At 47.4% G+C, this 17,204-nt stretch overlaps 1 protein-coding gene across 2 annotated transcripts in view; it reads left to right on the forward strand.

Moving 5' to 3' along the window:
- Positions 1-3,448: 3,448 nt before the first annotated feature.
- The window catches only part of LOC137630583 (cyclin-J-like), an 87,958-nt gene continuing 74,202 nt past the window's right edge, over positions 3,449-17,204 (forward strand). Inside the window, exons 1-2 of one of the 2 annotated variants that reach the window (XM_068362152.1) lie at positions 3,502-3,577; positions 5,100-5,153. In XM_068362152.1, the coding sequence (XP_068218253.1) occupies positions 5,148-5,153 (6 nt within the window). In that variant the 5' untranslated portion in view covers positions 3,502-3,577; positions 5,100-5,147. Of the gene's footprint in view, positions 3,578-5,099; positions 5,154-17,204 lie in introns of both variants that reach the window. The other variant, XM_068362153.1, reaches the window with a different exon arrangement.

The raw sequence follows: 17,204 nt of genomic DNA on the forward strand, positions 1-17,204 counted from the left end.
CGCACATATAGATATATACTTGACGCGACGAATAAAAGGAACAAATTATTACCCTGATCTGATTTCAATCACGCCTGACCCAGATCAACAACATAGACAATGGACAGTTTTGCAAGTTGCTGTTTGTCAATGTTCACCTCAGGCAGTTCGTAGAGATTTTCCGGACCCAAGTTCTATCCTCTGGGACGGCTCACTACATAGGAATTTCGAATAATTCGACATGAGTTCTTTGCTGAACCTAATACGGGATCAAGAACTGAAACAGTAACTTTGACAGAGTTAATAAAACCATGAGTTGTTTTAAAGATAAATCTGGACCAGAGTGATAACTTGGAAAGATAAATGCGGGAACCATGGACCAAAAACACAGTGGATAACAGTTGGTAGGCCATCAACTCAAATCTAATCAGGACAGTAATCCCCATTGCACTTGAAAACTAGGACACACTTGCATCCTGTGACCTGTGATAGCTATTTTATGCTTCTTGGCAGTTTAAGAATACGTGATGCAATTTTATTGTTGTAAAATTTAGGGTTCTTCTGAACACTGGGTTGTTATGATCCAATGAAAAATTATTTAATGGGAAAAAATATATAAAAAAAAAAATCTAACATCATCTAGTGCTAGATCTTTAAGATATGAGTAATCGATAACTCGTTAAGGGGGTGGTATCTGAAAAATCGAAGTTTACCATATATATATATATATATATACAGTATATGTATGTATATACACACACACACACACACATATATATATATATATATATACAGTACATGTATGTATACACACACACACACACACACACATATATATATATATATATATATTTCAACAAATGCAGCCATTTCTATTCCACAGTAGAACAAAGGCCTTGGGTATGTCTGGGGTTTGGCCAATTTTCATCACCACGCTGGCCAATGCAGATTGGTGATGGTGGGAGACTTTAGTCTGATCTTCTTCCCCACCATTATCCCAACATTAGGGGTCAGTTGCCTGATGCACCCTCTTCAATTCCTTCCATCAAAGACATCCTTTTCCACCAAACCTCTTTCCATAATCCATATCATCCTTCACTTTATCTCGCCATCTAATTCTCTGCCTCCCTCTTGATCTTCTCCCCCTAACAGGTTCCTCCCAAGCCCTTCTCACTGCCTCCACGCCATCTATCCTCTACACGTGCCCATACTATCTCAGCCGTGACACTCTTGTCATCTCTCTAATCTTTACTACACCTGCCCTTCTCATTTCATCATTTTCTGATCTTTCAAGCAATTGTATTCCCGAACACCACATAAGCATTCTCATCTCTGTTCTCTCAATCTTTGATTCCTCTTTTCGTCTTAAAGCCCAAGTTTCTGACCCATACATTAACACTGGTCTTATTTATGTGCTACAGATCTTAACTTTTACCTTGATTAGCATTTTCTTATCACATGCCACTCCTGCTACTTCCCTCCACTTTCCCAATGATGCTCTTATCCTATTCTCAACTTCAGCCTCTCATCCTTCCTCTTGATTTATAGAAGATCTCAACCATCTTAACCAAGGGTGGCCAACCTATTGCGCATGCGCCAACAGTGGCGCATTACACTATTACAAGTGGCGCACTATACCCCAGAGATACTAAAAGAAAAAAACATGCCGGCTTATGAAAAAAAAAATTCTAATAATAATACTGATTTCTAGAAAAAAAAATACAAAAAGAATTTAAGGGGACAGTGCTATGTTCTGCATTTCTTTTTTTAATTATTCAAAATACACCCTTTCTATATATTTTTTAGAGTTTGGACATATAAAACACCTTCGTCATATACAAGATTCAAATCATTTGATCAAAATTTTTTTGATTTATTAGCAAAAATCCCAATAAAAAAAAATAGTAAATTTTTCTCCACTAATATTACTCCAATTGTATTGAAAATCATACCATCAAAACTTCGTCATAAACCGAATAATATATATATATATATATATATACATATATATATATATATATACATATATATATATATATATATATATGTATGTATATATATATATATATATATAATAAGTATATGTATAACCGCCAAATATGTCCAAATCACCATAATTAAGGATTAAAAGGGGGTCAAAGTTTGCGTGGCGCATGTGAATTAGAAGTGAAAAAAATTGGTGCATGGGAAACAAAAGGTTGGCCACCCCTGATCTAAACTGTTCTACCCGTTTTATAACTGCTCCTCTACTTACATGTATGGCTACCCTGTCTCTACCTTTCCTACTGCTCACCATAGCGTCAGTATTATCAACATTTACTCTTAAGCCATCCCTTTCCAAAGTAACTTCTCTCTCTCTCTCTCTCTCTCTCTCTCTCTCTCAATATATATATATATATATATATGTGTGTGTGTGTGTGTGTGTGTGTGTGTGTTACTTTAAGTATGCAAAACCCGGAAGTAGTAAATTTGCATACTAACGGATACTTCAGTAAATATGCATAATTCCTAATATTATAGCAATTTTGCACAATGATGGTTATAAACGTGGTTAGTATGCAAAATAACTGTTAGCTCGCGTCATAACTTAACATCTTAGGTAATGGCTTTATAATACTAGATAAGTGATATCTTTCCTTTTGTTGAGACAAGTACTCGTAGTTTCAATCAATGGAGGAAAGGAAGCAGTGCTTTTATTCGTCCCCCGTGAAGAAAAAGAAATTTTTGGACATGAACATCCCTAGAAGTTCCAATCGGCTTTTTCTGAGAATGCTCTGGGCCTGTTTGAAATCTTCCATAGCAGGTTTCCATCACAAGAGCTGGTAAAGCTCTGAACCAAGCTATCCAGAAGAACGTTAATGAGAAATTGGATGTCAAACTTTGCACATCATTTAATCCAGAAGGGCACTCTAAAAACAAACAATTGTTCTCTAATTTTGGGTAGTGCCATAGCCTTTGTACCATGGTCTTCCGCTGTCTTGGGTTAGAGTTCTCTTGCTAGAGGGTACACTCGGGCACAGTGTTCTATCTTATATCTTATTTCTTTTCCTTTTGTTTTGTTAAGGTTTTCATAGTTTATAAAGTGATATTTATTTTAATATTGTTGCTCTTCTTAAAATATTTTATATTTCCCTGTTCCCTTTCCTCATTGAGCTAATTTCCCTGTTAGAGCCCCTAGGCTTATGGCATCCTGCTTTTCCAACTAGAGTTGTAGCTTAGCAAGTAATAATAATTAATTAACAATGCATACGCAATCAGCATCAGATTCCATAAAAATGCTGGGCCTCATGTTGTAAAATACATTTCCCCCTTGTTTTGTTAAATCATCTTAAGATATATGATAAATTGGGGGTATTTTTGTAGTGAATTATTGGGTATGTTATTTACGTATCTTACATTTACTATTATTGGAAACAAAATGGTGTTGAAAAAAAATGAGAAACATTATAAATAGATTGTCTCTGACTCTGAATTAGTGACATTGTTGACCTGAGGACACACTTCGTCTGATGAATGGGACAGTTTTTAAAGTGCCGGAAAGCGGAAACAACTGTCCTACCGAGGAATCCAAGGAGTATTTAAAACTGCAAAGACGTCCGTAAGTTCTGCAAATATTTCTTGATGATAAAATATTAATCATAGCAAAGTAATAACAATGTAGATTGTCATTTACAGTCATCTATAGGGTGTCCCAAAATAATGTATACAATCTGGGGATGGTTACAACTTGTTCAATTTATTGATATTAACGTGGAAAACAGATTCACAGAAGATAAACAATGTACAGTAAAAAAGTAAGGATACGTGAGGCAATTTGAGAATGTTAAAAAAGAATCTGTTTTCCACGTTAATATCAATAAAGTGAACCAGTTGTAACAATCCAAAGAGGGTGTACATTAGTTGGGGACACCCTGTAGTTTAAAAGTAAGATGAACTCCTTGACAAGATTACTGTAAATGAGAATCTTAATATTACTTTGATATAACCAATATCCTTCCGCAGGACAAGTAGGAACGTACCTGTAGGATGTCTATTGACATGTACAGTCTGTTCCTTATGTATTTTCCTTTTGTTCGAGGAAAAAATAAGACATTATGCAACGATGTATGACTCCATCGTAAAACATGGGGTATCGAAGGAACTTGTGGTTAACCCTACTTTGAAAGTTTGTTTAGTTGTTAATTAACAATTACATTATCGTTGCCATTTTACGGGCCACAGTGCCATTAAGCTTGATAACCTAAAGTAATGTAGCTATCATTATTATTAATTTCATAAAACTCCATTAGGAGTCCATCACTTTCCTTACTAGGTTATATGTATACTACATGTGCTGTTTCAAGCACACTTTTGCACCGGTCTTGTGGGTAAAATTATAGAACAACACGCAACGACATTTCCAAAAGAAAAAAGAATTTAAAACAATACGGAACATATCAAATAGGAAAAACCTCTTTTCCTTCAGTATATGGTGTGCTTTCAATTAATTTTACCTTCATTTCAAGTGCAAATAATCTGTTCTAGCGTTATGGACCCCCCCTTTCCGACATACATAGGTGGAAACCTTGGACTTTGGGAGCGTAAACAGGAAAACACGTGATTACTTAACACTTTTGAGTTTTGTAAAAGGTCACTAAAACTAAAAAACCCCACCTAACCTAACCTAGTAGTTATCAGGTCACAGACCTAAATGGGGGACCGGTAAAATGATAGAACAACACGCGATATTTCTATTAGGAAAAACCTCTTTTCCTCATGTAAATAGTGTGCTTTCAATAAATTTTACCTTCATTTCCAGTGCTATTAAGCTGTTCTAACGTTATGGACCCCAATTTCCGACGGACATAAGTGGAAACCTCAGACTTTGGGTGTGCATAAACAGGAAAACACGTGATTACTTAACACTTTTGAGTTTTATAAAAGGCCACAGAACATCCCACCTAACCTAGCATAGTAGTTCCCTGGTCACAGACCTAGATGGGGGACAAGCTACCGGGACACTCCCCTCCAGGGTCACAGACCGGTAAAATTATAGAACATGCAACAACATTTCTAATAGGAAAAATGGCTTTACTTACAGAAAATTGTGGGCTTTCAACAAATTTAACCTATATTTCCAGTGCAAATAAGTCGTTCTACTGTTATGGACCCACCCCCCTTCCTGACAGATGGAGGTAAGAACCTGGGATTTTTAAATATAAAACTTACCCGTTGGTTATATAAAGAGCTGAAGTCCCCTGACACCCTGGCAGAAATTCAAATTCTCGCGCTATTGAAGATACGGCAGGTGTACAACCGCACCCTACACACCATCTCCAATTCTTCCATGCCTCATAGCAATACCATAGGTAGTCTCTAGAGGGGAGGAGGGTGGGTGTTGAATTTATATAACCAGCGGGTAAGTATATTCAAAAATTTATTTTATGAAAATATCATTTTTAAATATAAAACTTACCCGCTGGTTATATAAAGAGCTGATTGACACCCATTGGTGGCGGGTCAGAGACAGCTACATATAGAAAATTCAGCAATGATACTCTGCCTCATTTCGTCCGCTATCCTCAAGAGATCCAGTGATCCACTCAGGCTGAAAATCTCTAGGAGCTGTCAAACGGTACGACCACCTATAACATGACAGAACCTCAACCAATACCCTTGTTCCGGGTGCACTCAAGGAACAAATTGACCACCTAACCAAATCAAAGATTGCGGAAGACTGACGACCAATCTCCACAAACAACCATAACAAACGAGTTCCATGAGATAGAAAAGGGTATTAGGAAAAAGGGAACGTAGTGGTAGATCATTCACCTACTATCGCATTTGCCGCTACAAAAGGACCCAACGTAAAAAAGTCCTCATAGCGAGTCTGAATATTTCTCAAATAATGGGATGCAAACACAGACTTACTTCTCCAAAAGGTCGTATCCATCAGACTTTGCAGAGAACGGTTCTGTTTAAAGGCCACTGAAGTCACTACCGCTCTGATTTCATGTGTCTTCACTTTGAGAAGCTTCTGATCCGACTCATCACACTGAGCATGAGCTTCTCGAATCAACAATCTAATGAAAAAAGACAAGGCATTCTTAGACATGGGCATCGAGGGTTTCCGAACTGCACACCACAGAGCGTCTGAGTTACCTCTTAGATTCTTAGTCCTGTCCACATAAAGCCGTAACGCTCTAACTGGACAGAGTACCCTTTCTAATTCACTGCCAGCCAAATCAGAATGGTTAGAAATCTCGAAGGATTTGGGCCATGGCCGAGAAGGGTTCTCATTCTTGGCCAGAAACCCCAGTTGCAAAGAACAAATGGCTTTTCCATTCCGAAAACCAATGTTCCTGCTTAAAGCGTGTATTACCCCCGCACTAGTTAGCGGGGGGGTAGGGGAGTGGTAGCTAGCTACCCCTCCTCCCCCCTCACACACAGGTGAATACTCACTTTCACTTTTGGCTCGGACTGTGACAGACGTCTCTGTCTTGGTCCTCGCTTGGCAGCCATTGTTTTGTTTTGTCTTTACTTAATCGCTTACTTTCCTTTTACTCTATATATATGTAAACATGTTTTCATGTTTGTATATATACTTGAGTATAGAAATAAGTAAGTTTCCTTTTCAGCTTTGTGTGTGTAGTGTACGATATCTACGTGGAGGCCTCGGCAGTTAGGCCACCACGGCGTATTTTTATGGGTGGCGATCGAGTTTGACTTATGTCTTTCTCTCTCTCTCTCTTGAGGTCGTTCACCCTTTTTACTACGTGTTACTACGGCCTTGTAGCTTCCTTTCCGTGTGGGGGGTTGCTACGCCGTACGTTTGTCTCAATTAGTTATGAATCTAATTGTAGTTGTTTTTTATTTTTTTACAGTTACCGATCTAGTTCGTTTCTGTAATATGGCAACGGTGTGAGCTGTCTGGTTGAGTCCTGGGGATTCGGCTGTTGCTGCCTCCCCCCTTGTATTTTCGTCAGGGGCGTGTCTCCTTCTACTAGAAGTACTCCCGTGACGACGGACAGCTCTCCAGTTCATTTTAGAACTCAGGAGGCTTGCCTCCTTGGGCGGGTAACTTTCCTTCCGAGGGAAGTTTTTCCTGTCCAGGCTTGAGTTTTTCCCTTTTGGGGGGTTCTTCGCTTGCCTTTTTTTCGTGCGACTATGCTCTTGGTGCTGAGCGGTCGCACCTGCAGTTTCGCTCAAGGGGCTGGGCAACTGCAGGAGCTCCTCTTCGGAGGATTGCTCCTTTTAGGTCACTGGCTGACCAGTCTCTTCCACGAAGTGTTTCTCTTTCGTTCGCGAGAGAGTACACTCATAGAGACTCCTCTTCGGAGGTTTCTTCTGTTGCTGTTGCTGTTGGCCTCCCTCGCCGCTAGGCCCACCGTCCGCCTCGTCGTAAGGGCCTCTCATCTCCCTATAAGGGTGCTTGAGGCGCCGTTTTGGATCTCCGTTTGCAGCCTACAATTCCTTTTTCTCGTCTTCCCGACGGACAACGGTCTTCCCGCTGGACAGCGGTCTTCCGACGGACATCAGTCTTCCGGCGGACAACGATCTCTTCTGGGCAAAGGGTTGCCCCCACGGGGGTTCTTCCCTTGCGTGTCAGGGTTTCCCTGCGCGCCCTTCTGCTGTGTTCTCACCTGCTCCTGCTCAGCGTTAGCACACAGGCACTCTTCTGCTCATCAGCGCTCTCCTGTTCGTCAGCGCTTTCAAGATGATCATCCCTGCGGTTCCTGTTAGTTCCTGTTACGCGCCCTGTGCGCCCACGTTCGCCCTCGCGATCTAGAACTTCGGTTCAGGTCGGGGTCAAGGACTCTTCTTCTTTGCGCAGGCTTCCACGCGTAGCCTTCTGCTCGTCAGCGATCATCAGCTCGCCAGCGATCATCAGCTCGCCAGCAATCACCTGTCTCTCGGCGATCTCCGGATCGCCCACGTGTGCTACAGCCGGCACGCCAACGTTCTCCAACACTTCTGAAGGAACATGGTTCGCCAGCTACTAGCTCACCTGCGGATGCTGATCGCCATCGCGCGACCCTCAAACTGCGGATGCTGATCGCCATCGCGCGACCCTCAAACTGCGGATGCTGATCGCCATCGCGCGACCCTCAAACTGCGGATGCTGATCGCCATCGCGCGACCCTCAAACTGCGGATGCTGATCGCCATCGCGCGACCCTCAAACTGCGGATGCTGATCGCCATCGCGCGACCCTCAAACTGCGGATGCTGATCGCCATCGCGCGACCCTCAAACTGCGGATGCTGATCGCCATCGCGCGACCCTCAAACTGCGGATGCTGATCGCCATCGCGCGACCCTCAAACTGCGGATGCTGATCGCCATCGCGCGACCCTCAAACTGCGGATGCTGATCGCCATCGCTCGACCCTGCTCATGCTGATCACCATCGCTCGACCCTGCTCATGCTGATCACCATCGCGCAACCCTCAACAGCGTATGCTGTTCGCCATCGCGCACCTGCAGATGCTGCTCGCCATCGCGCGACCGCCGACCTGCGCATGCTGATCGCCATCGCGCGACCCTGGCTTGCTGATCGCCATTGCGCGACCCGGCGTATACTGATCACCATCGCGCGACCCGGCGTATACTGATCACCATCGCGCGACCCGGCGTATACTGATCACCATCGCGCGACCCGGCGTATACTGATCACCATCGCGCGACCCGGCGTATACTGATCACCATCGCGCGACCCGGCGCATGGTGATCACCATCGCGCGACCCGGCGCAGGCTGATCACCATCTCGCGATCGCCCCCCTGCACAGGCAGCTCGCTATCGCTCACCTTCGCAAACTGCTCGACCATCGCGTCGGCATGACACAACGCTCCATCGCCAACCTGCGCATTTGCGCTCACCAGCTCACCACCGATCGCTTGTTGATCCATATCGTCAGCGGTCTTCCTCGCCCACGCGGCAGCGCGTTTCCTCGCCATCGCGCTAACGCTTGCGTTCGTCGCCTCGGACTCGCTCTCATCCACCTGCCCACCCTCACGACCGCTCGCCTGCGCGCCCGCGCGACCGCTCGCCCATGCGCCCGCGCTCCCACATGCCTACACGTCTACGCTCATGCTCTCCAATGTTTGCCCACGCGCGAACCAACGGTTTTTCCATCGCGCGGACGGATGGTGTTCCGTCGCGCGAACCTACAGTGTTTCTTCGCACAAATGTCGGCTTATTTCTTGCAGTATCCATTGCTCGTCTATGGGTTATCGCTCGCCGACCACCAGCTCTCGCCCTTCCTACCACGCTCGCCCTCCTTCTGCGCTCCTTCGCTCACCTTCGTTTGCGTTACCGCGCATGAGCGCTTCCACGTTCGCCCACGCGAAAATCTTTGAATTTCTGTCGCGCGAGCTCCAGGGCGATTGCGACCACGATTCCCAATGGGGTTTTCGCAGAATGACCAGCCTGGCGAGTTCTTCTGGAGCGTATTTCCAGAACACGGTCTCACCCCGTAAACGCAGAGCATGGCACTTGCAAGAATAGGAGAAACTTAAGGGAGATCTGAGCAACACACCTCTTTCCTGAACCTGGGTTAGCCCTTCCCCGTCATTACCTGGAAGGATTTTTGGTGGGGGGGGGGGGCGGCTTTTCGTTCGAGATTTCTCCATCGGACAAGGGGTGACTGCTTACCTCTTCCTCTGGGATTCTGGGAGCTTACCAGGTTCTTTCCCTCCTCGGTTACGGCCCAAGGTTTGGTTCAAGGAAGCTACAGGAAGATCAAGGGTACTTTCCTCCTCTCGAGCTCAGGCACCTTGGCCTTTCGTCGTTAAGTATCTAACTTGCGGACAAGCTCGATGTTGTACCATCTGGACGCGCTGACTGAGGGCTTCCTTCGGGTGTCTCATCTGTGGAGGTCGACGACCTCAGACACCCTTCCATCCTTGAGAAGAGTTTGTTTGTGCCCAAGGACAGAGACTTAGACAGCGGCTGTGCGGAGGAAATCGACTTCCGGTTTCTCTCCTCCAAGGCGCTTTCTTCCAGCCTCTGCAGGGCTCCAGCGCCCTTTTCTTTCAACCACGTCGGCCTAAGTTATCGGCTACGACAACTGGGACAAGGTGTCCAATTGCAGTTTCCTCCTGTCAGGAACAGATGGCACGGGAGACTCCCCCGGGGGGGCATAGTCCTAAAGGAGTTCACGAACTCTAGGATTGCAGGCTTTTCGCTGGGAGGATGCTTAAGGTTACTCATCCGAATGACAGCTTCCCGATGCCCATTCCCGCACAATCTCTGTGATTAGCCAAGGATATCGCGCCTGCCGTCTCTGTCAGCGAATTCAGTGTCTCTGAACCTCTTGCCATAGCGTCAGCAGAGTTGCCCGGTTGGGCAGAATGATCCATACCTTAGGCGAAGGTCTTCCTTAGGATCATCGACGGCTTCACCCCCGGCCCCCTCAGTCGATCCTATCTTGTAAGGAAGGATCTGAGAGGGGATGTCCGTAGTCGACCTCTCAGCCCTGATCAAGTTTGTCGAACAAACTTCGGCCAGCGTAGACCAGCAGAATCGATCAGACTGGTAACGAGGCGACAGGACTCCTTAAACCCTGGATCGGAAGGACGGGTACTTTCAGTTTCCATTCCATCCATCTTCCAGGGTGCTCGTTGAATTCAGCCTAGACTGCAAGTATTCCTGCTTATGATGCAGTGTGGCTATCCCGCCGTGGCATAGCAGGTTTGTTTCCCCAGAGAACTCTCCCTGCCTTCCTCTTGGCCGCTCAGGTGCAGGCTTCCGCCGCCTCTGCTGTTTGGAGGTCTGGTCAACTCCGGTAGGCTCGGGTTCGACCTTCTTCAGCGCCGGGACAAGCTTCCGGATGCTTACCATGAGTGTGGGCTCATGGTATTTTGCTTGGAGCCTTCTCTTCCTCTGCCTCAACATCTGGAGTATCTGGCCATGATATTGAGTCAACGGCCTTACTACGTTGGAAACCCCGCTTCTCATCCGTCCAGCGAGGTTAAGCAACGTCGGTGCTTGGATGGGTGACCACCTGGGGACGCCAGATTCTGTTACCACATCCTCCGAGCCTTCCTCTCGGTTGACTGTGGCAAGACCGAGGAGAGTCGCAGTACCTGTTCTCAGTCAAGCAGAGCTTTCAGCCCTACCTTGGAACGTTTCCTAGTTCTCCTTTCCTCATTGACCCGTCTATAGTCCGAACGGTCGCCTCAGGATAAGTTCCATGTGGGGCGATCCAAGTTCCGGTGGCTTCAGGCAATGTTTAACCGGACTCCCTGGCCCTAGGGGACCAGCGGAACTATTAGACCTGCGATGGGTGTTGACCTATGGAGCCTCTTGTTGGTAGTGGATATTCTCGTCCTTTCCCCACATTCTTGATGCGGTTCTCGGACTCGTCAAAGGAAAAGGGGGGGGGACATGTTCCGGTCCAGGCCTATGGTCAAGACCTGAAGGATACCTCTCCATCATTCAGGCAGGCTTAGGGGCCTTAGTCTGGCCCCTCTTCAGATCCTACAGCTCCTGCCGAGTCGCCCCATTGCGCGTCTACTTCATTCTAACCATCAGGGGACGCATTTTCACACCTTCACATCTTGCAGTAGAGATACCGGGATGATTGAGATTCTCTCAATACCACCATCGGCTCTCTCATTCCAGGCAGGGGAATGTTTCTCTCAGACTATCCGAGCAGAGCCTCGTAGAGAGAGTGTACCTGGGGGTCTTTGACCTTGGGTAACCAGCAAGTGCTGGTCTGGGGGACCTGATCGCGACAGCTTGGAACCTCAAGCTTCCGCCATTCTTCCCCCCAGTCTCAGACCCCGAGACTCTGGCAAGATGCATTCCGGTGATGGTGGGACGACTTCGACGCCTGCATCTTCCCTCCTTTTTGTCTGTGGACAATGGGTCTCAACAAGACCAGGTTGTCTGTCAACCTTTCAATGGGAGAGCTCCACTGGGACTATGCGCAGAACGGTTTCTGGACCCTCTGCTTCCCCTGACGGAACTTCCGGGAGAGCTTCTCCCACGGCGTAGACTACTCAAGCAACCACACTGCGACATCTCTCCCGAACCGGGGCGTCGCTTCGGCTTCATGCCTGGAGACACTACGCTTCCCTCTCAAGAAGAGACAACCCGCTACAGTCACGGTACGGAGGTCGCGTCTTCGGCGATAGTCATCCACAGGGGTCTCCCAGGCAAAGTGAAGAGTCTAAGGTGGTTGGTGCCGTGGGAGATATACCTCTTCCCTTGAGGCCTCTTCTCCAGCAATAACGGTCTTATTGCCTTTCGGCGGGAGGAAACTCCTTTCCGCTCTCGGCAATGAAGCCTGTCGCTCAGCCTTTCTCTGACCTTCAGGCTTAAAGGAATAACTTTTTCCTGCCCGCTGGATCTATCCTCGCTCAGGCGAAGCTACGATTGTCCCTGCCCTAGTCGGAGGAAGACCTCCAACTTGGAGCATGGCTCGGACTTTTAGTCCTTTAAGAGATCTTCTCAAGACCCTTTACGACAGGCCTCGGATTGTATTCCGCCTCGGGTCTTCTGCTCACTCTGGCCACGGCCAGTGTGTAAGCAATCTTCTTGGTCTCTTACTACTCCCCCCTTTCTAAGGAAGAGGGGAAGGCAACATTCAGGCTCGCTCCTGAGTTGTTGGCTAGACTCAGAATCTGAGGGTCCCGGCCCTTCGGTCCGATTCATTCAAGATTTCGAGTCTCCATTCTGTATCTGATGTCCCAAGACCTTCTCTTTCTTGCCAGTAAAGGAATCGAGAGGTTAGCGCTGGGAACAGCTGCAGTTTGTCCTCAGTTGCAGCCGATTTGGGAGCACAAGGAGGACATGGGGGGAGAGTCACCAGTATACCTCTTCAGCCCGGACTCAAGGACATTCATCTCGACCTGTCTCCAGACCCTCCCCCGTCACGTCGCCCTACAGCACAATGTTGGATACATCGCAACGTCCCTTGCCTTCGAGTAATACTACTCTGTGACGCAGGTGCTACAAGCTGGAGTCTGGAAGCGTCTAATAACCTTCGCAGCCCGCTTCCTGCAGGGCGTGACCCACAGGAGTCTCGATACGTTTTCTATCGCTCTGTGGTGGCTACACAACAGCTGGTCTAACCTCAGGCTCCTTTTTGGACAGGTAGCAGAAGGTTGAGGGCATTGTTATCAGGTTTTAGTGAAAGTGAGTATTCACCTGTGTGTGAGGGGGAGGAGGGGTAGCTAGCTACCACTCCCCTACCCCCCCCCCCCCACTAACTAGCGCGGGGGTAATACACCCTCGTTAAATTCTAATGGCTCGCCATTTCAGCTACGCTAAAAGTAATACCCTTTGTAAATAGCTAAGGTTTGTATGGTTAGGAAAAATACAAATTATCTTCGAATTTGTCATATTTAACACTTTTGGGATTTGGTATTTGTAAAAAGTCACAGAACCTAATAAACCTGCCTATCCTTAGCTAGTAGTGTCAAACTAAAAGTAAATCCTCAGTAAATCATTCATCATCATCATCATCATCTACGCCTATTGATGCAAAAGGCCTCGGTTAGATTTTTAAATCATTGCTTCGCCATTCATCATCTCCTACTTCACGCTTCATAGTCCTCGGCCATGTAGGCCTGGGTCTTCCAATTTTTTGAATGCCTTATGGATTCCAGTTGAAAGTTAGGTGAACTAATCTCTCTTGGGGAGTGTGAAGAGCATGCCCAAACACTCTTTATCACTCACCATGACATATATGGCACTCGAGTAATGTCTTGTAGTTCATTTCTAATCCTGTCCTGCCATTTAGCTCCCAATATTCTTTTGAGAGCTTTGTTCTCAAATCTACAAAATTTGTTTGATGATATTGTTTCATTGTTATACCACGATTTACGTTCATACAGTAACAGCGATCTCACTAAATTGATATATTGCTTGACTTTTATACATAATTTCAGGTAATTTTATTTCCAAATTCTACTTTAACCCAGCCATTGCCTGATTTGTTTTTTTTTTTTCAATCTTTCATTAAACTCAGTTTCTAAGATCCTGTATTAGAGATCATAGTCCCTAAATATTTAAATAATTCTACCTCATTAATCCTTTCTCCTTCCAATGATACTCCATCTTTCATTACATACCGTATTCCATTCTCATCATCTCTGTCTTTCTTTTATTTATCTTAAGCCCAACCTCATGAGATAATTCGTGCATTCTGGTAACTAATTTCCTGTTACTAATCCAGTCCAATCCTTCTCTATGCATTACAAAATCCACGAGGAGGATAAACAACATAGGTGACAACACATTTACTTGGATTACTTCAATGTTAACTGGAAATTGTTTTGATAGGACTTCATTAACATTAACTTTGCATTTGCTATGCCCATGAACAGACTTAATTAGGTTTACATTTGTTCCGTAACTGGAATACAAACCACGCTATTTATTACGGGTCTTACTTTCGGCGTAGCTGGAATGACGAGCCATTAAAGTTTAGCGAGGGTTAACCACCACTCGCACACTCGTGATTTAGCTCACTTTACTTTTGGCTCAGATGGTGAACAGATGTTGCTGCTCTTCATCCTTCGCCTTTATTAGACTGCCATTAATTTTTTTTTTTTTTTTTTTTTCTAGTGTGTGTTAGTGTGTTGACTTTTGCAAGCATGCGCACCTGCCCTGGACTCACCAGCTGGCCCTGTGGTGTTTTTATGTTGGTGGTGGAGATTGATCCCCACACCCTTTGACCCACCAGCAGAGGTCAACAGTGTGATTGTAACAAGTGTAGTGAGTGTAGGGAGTGGTCTGTCTCCCAGTGGGAGAGGTGTGGGCGACGGCAAAAGAAGAAGTCTAAGCGGGATATTTCTCCATTGAAGGTTCCTTCTAAGAGGGAAAAACCCAAGACCTCTTCTTCCTTCTTTTGACCCTCCTCTGAAGCTCCTCCTAGTTCAGTCTTTTCCGAGAGACCGTCGAGTAGTAGCGTAGACCAATTTAATATCGGCCAACCCCTGTCCTTGAGAGATGGTGTTGCTTCCCCAAGCGAAGCGGCCCCACCTCTCCCCCCGGGTGAGGCCTTGTCAATAACTTCCTTGTTATAGGTTTGGTCGTCCTTGGGGCTCTCGGGTCCGCCCTCCAAGGACGCATCTCGTCTGATTACTCTGCTCCTCTAGACTCTCCAGCTGTTGCTGCCAATTTAGTTTCCCCCGTTCCTGATCATCCAACCTCAGTCTCTCCTGCGAGTGTTTCTCCCCTTCGGGAGAGTTCACTCTTAGAGACTTCTCTTCGGAGGACTGATGCGGCTCACGGTCAGCTTGCTGATCCAATGGCCCCTTGAGGTCGTCTTCCTCGTAAAGTTCGCCCTCCACTTCGCCTTAGAGGTCTCCCTTCACCATCAGTGAAAAGGCGCCTCTTCTGCTTTGTCGTCGCAACCGTCACCTACCAGAGGAGCCTCCACTGCAGTTATCTTTTGGCCCTCGACCTTCGACCTTGCCTGGACCTATTACTAGCCCTCCGACTTCGGTCCTGGACCTCTCTGCAGATCTTTTCGATCTCCATTGATGGATGCTCGCCCTTCCAAAGGGCACATCCCAGTTCCTGATCTACCATCCATCCGACCTTCCATCGCCGTTCCTGTTCCCGGTAAAGCCTCTTGAGGTCCTACCGAAGTGCGCAGCTGCATGCCATCGCCCTTCAGCTCGCTAACCTCCTGCAGTGCACCAGTGCTCATCAGCAGTCCGTCAGCACCAACCTGCTTGTCAGTGCTCTACAACGCTTAGGTGCATCCCTTCACCTGCTCGCCCTCTGCGCGTCAACACTCCTGCGCGCCTGCACTTGCCTGCACATAGTTGAGCTCCTGCGTGCCAGCGTTCTCCTGCGCGCCAGCGCTCTCCTGCGTGTCAACACACTCCTGCCCGCCAGCGCTCTCCCGTGCACCAGCACTCGCCTGCGTGTCATCGAGCTCCTGCCCGCCAGCGCTCTCTTACGCGCCATCACTACTCTGCGCGCGCACGCCATCACTCCTCTGTGCGCACGCGCCATCACTTGCCTGCACGTAGGCGCCAGTTCTCGCCATCACTTGCCCGCGCGTAGGCGCCAGTTCTCGCCATCACTTGCCCGCGTGTAGGCGCCAGTTCTCGCCATCACTTGCCCGCGCGTAGGCGCCAGTTCTCGCCATCACTTGCCCGCGCGTAGGCGCCAGTTCTCGCCATCACTTGCCCGCGCGTAGGCGCCAGTTCTCGCCATCACTTGCCCGCGCGTAGGCGCCAGTTCTCGCCATCACTTGCCCGCGCGTAGGCGCCAGTTCTCGCCATCACTGCTGCATGCCAGCTCTCACCCGCGCCCGCGCTCACCAACACGAGTAAAGGAACTGCACTTGGTCAGGTCACCATCACCTCACTTCCCTCCACGCAAACGCCTTTCAGCACGCCCGTCGAGAAAAGGGGAACAGGCTTCTGCAGAGGGGTTCAGGATCCCAAAACTCCCTTTTTCTAAGGCAGACCTAGGCTATCTATAAAGGAAACTCCTCTCAGGGAACCTTCAGTCCCTTTCTCTTCAGGGGATCTGTCTGACAGTGTATCAGTCAGTCAGCAGCCATGGTTCAGTGCCTTAGTCTTAGCTGTAGCACAGGGATTCAATCCGGCCCTGTCTGGCCGGTCATCGGAACAGCCTATAGCTCCAGACTCTCGACACAGAACCATGGCTTCTTCCACCCCCCTGAAGAGGAAAAGAGGAGTCTCTGACGTGGTCACTTCCTCGAGGGTAAAACTGACTCCGGTCAGGCCATCAAGGCTTGTCCCTCCTGTATCTTCCTTGGGATACTCTCCTACTTCACCTTTGCCAAGGGAGTCACATGGGGAAAGGAGCTCTTCCATTCCACCTTCGGAGGAAGCCTCCCCTCACGCAGAGAGTTCCCTATCGGAGATCAGGAAGGACACTACATCCAGGCCTTCGATGTTGGAGTCTTACCTCCTTCCTCGGAAGGAGCCCAAAGACTCCAAGACTTTGCCAAAGTCCTCCACGAGGACTACCAGGATGGAGACAGCCAGCCACTCGAGGGATGTCCGCCACCCACCCCGGGAAGAGCTCTCAGGGTTTGGAAGATGGAGACTTCGCTGCAAGTCCGATGTCGGAAGGAGAGCAAAAAGAGTTAGAACATGCATTCTGGCAGGTACTGACTCTAAAAAGGGTTTTCAGTGGTTTTACCGACCTAGAGAGTCTCCCTCGGGAGGGCAAGGAAACGGTCTTAGACCATGTCTTTGGCACCCAGAAGCCCTCAAAGACCATTGCAGCCCTGCCTTGGTCTCGAGGG

Source organism: Palaemon carinicauda, chromosome 38, assembly GCF_036898095.1.
Source record: "Palaemon carinicauda isolate YSFRI2023 chromosome 38, ASM3689809v2, whole genome shotgun sequence".
NCBI lineage: Eukaryota > Metazoa > Arthropoda > Malacostraca > Decapoda > Palaemonidae > Palaemon > Palaemon carinicauda.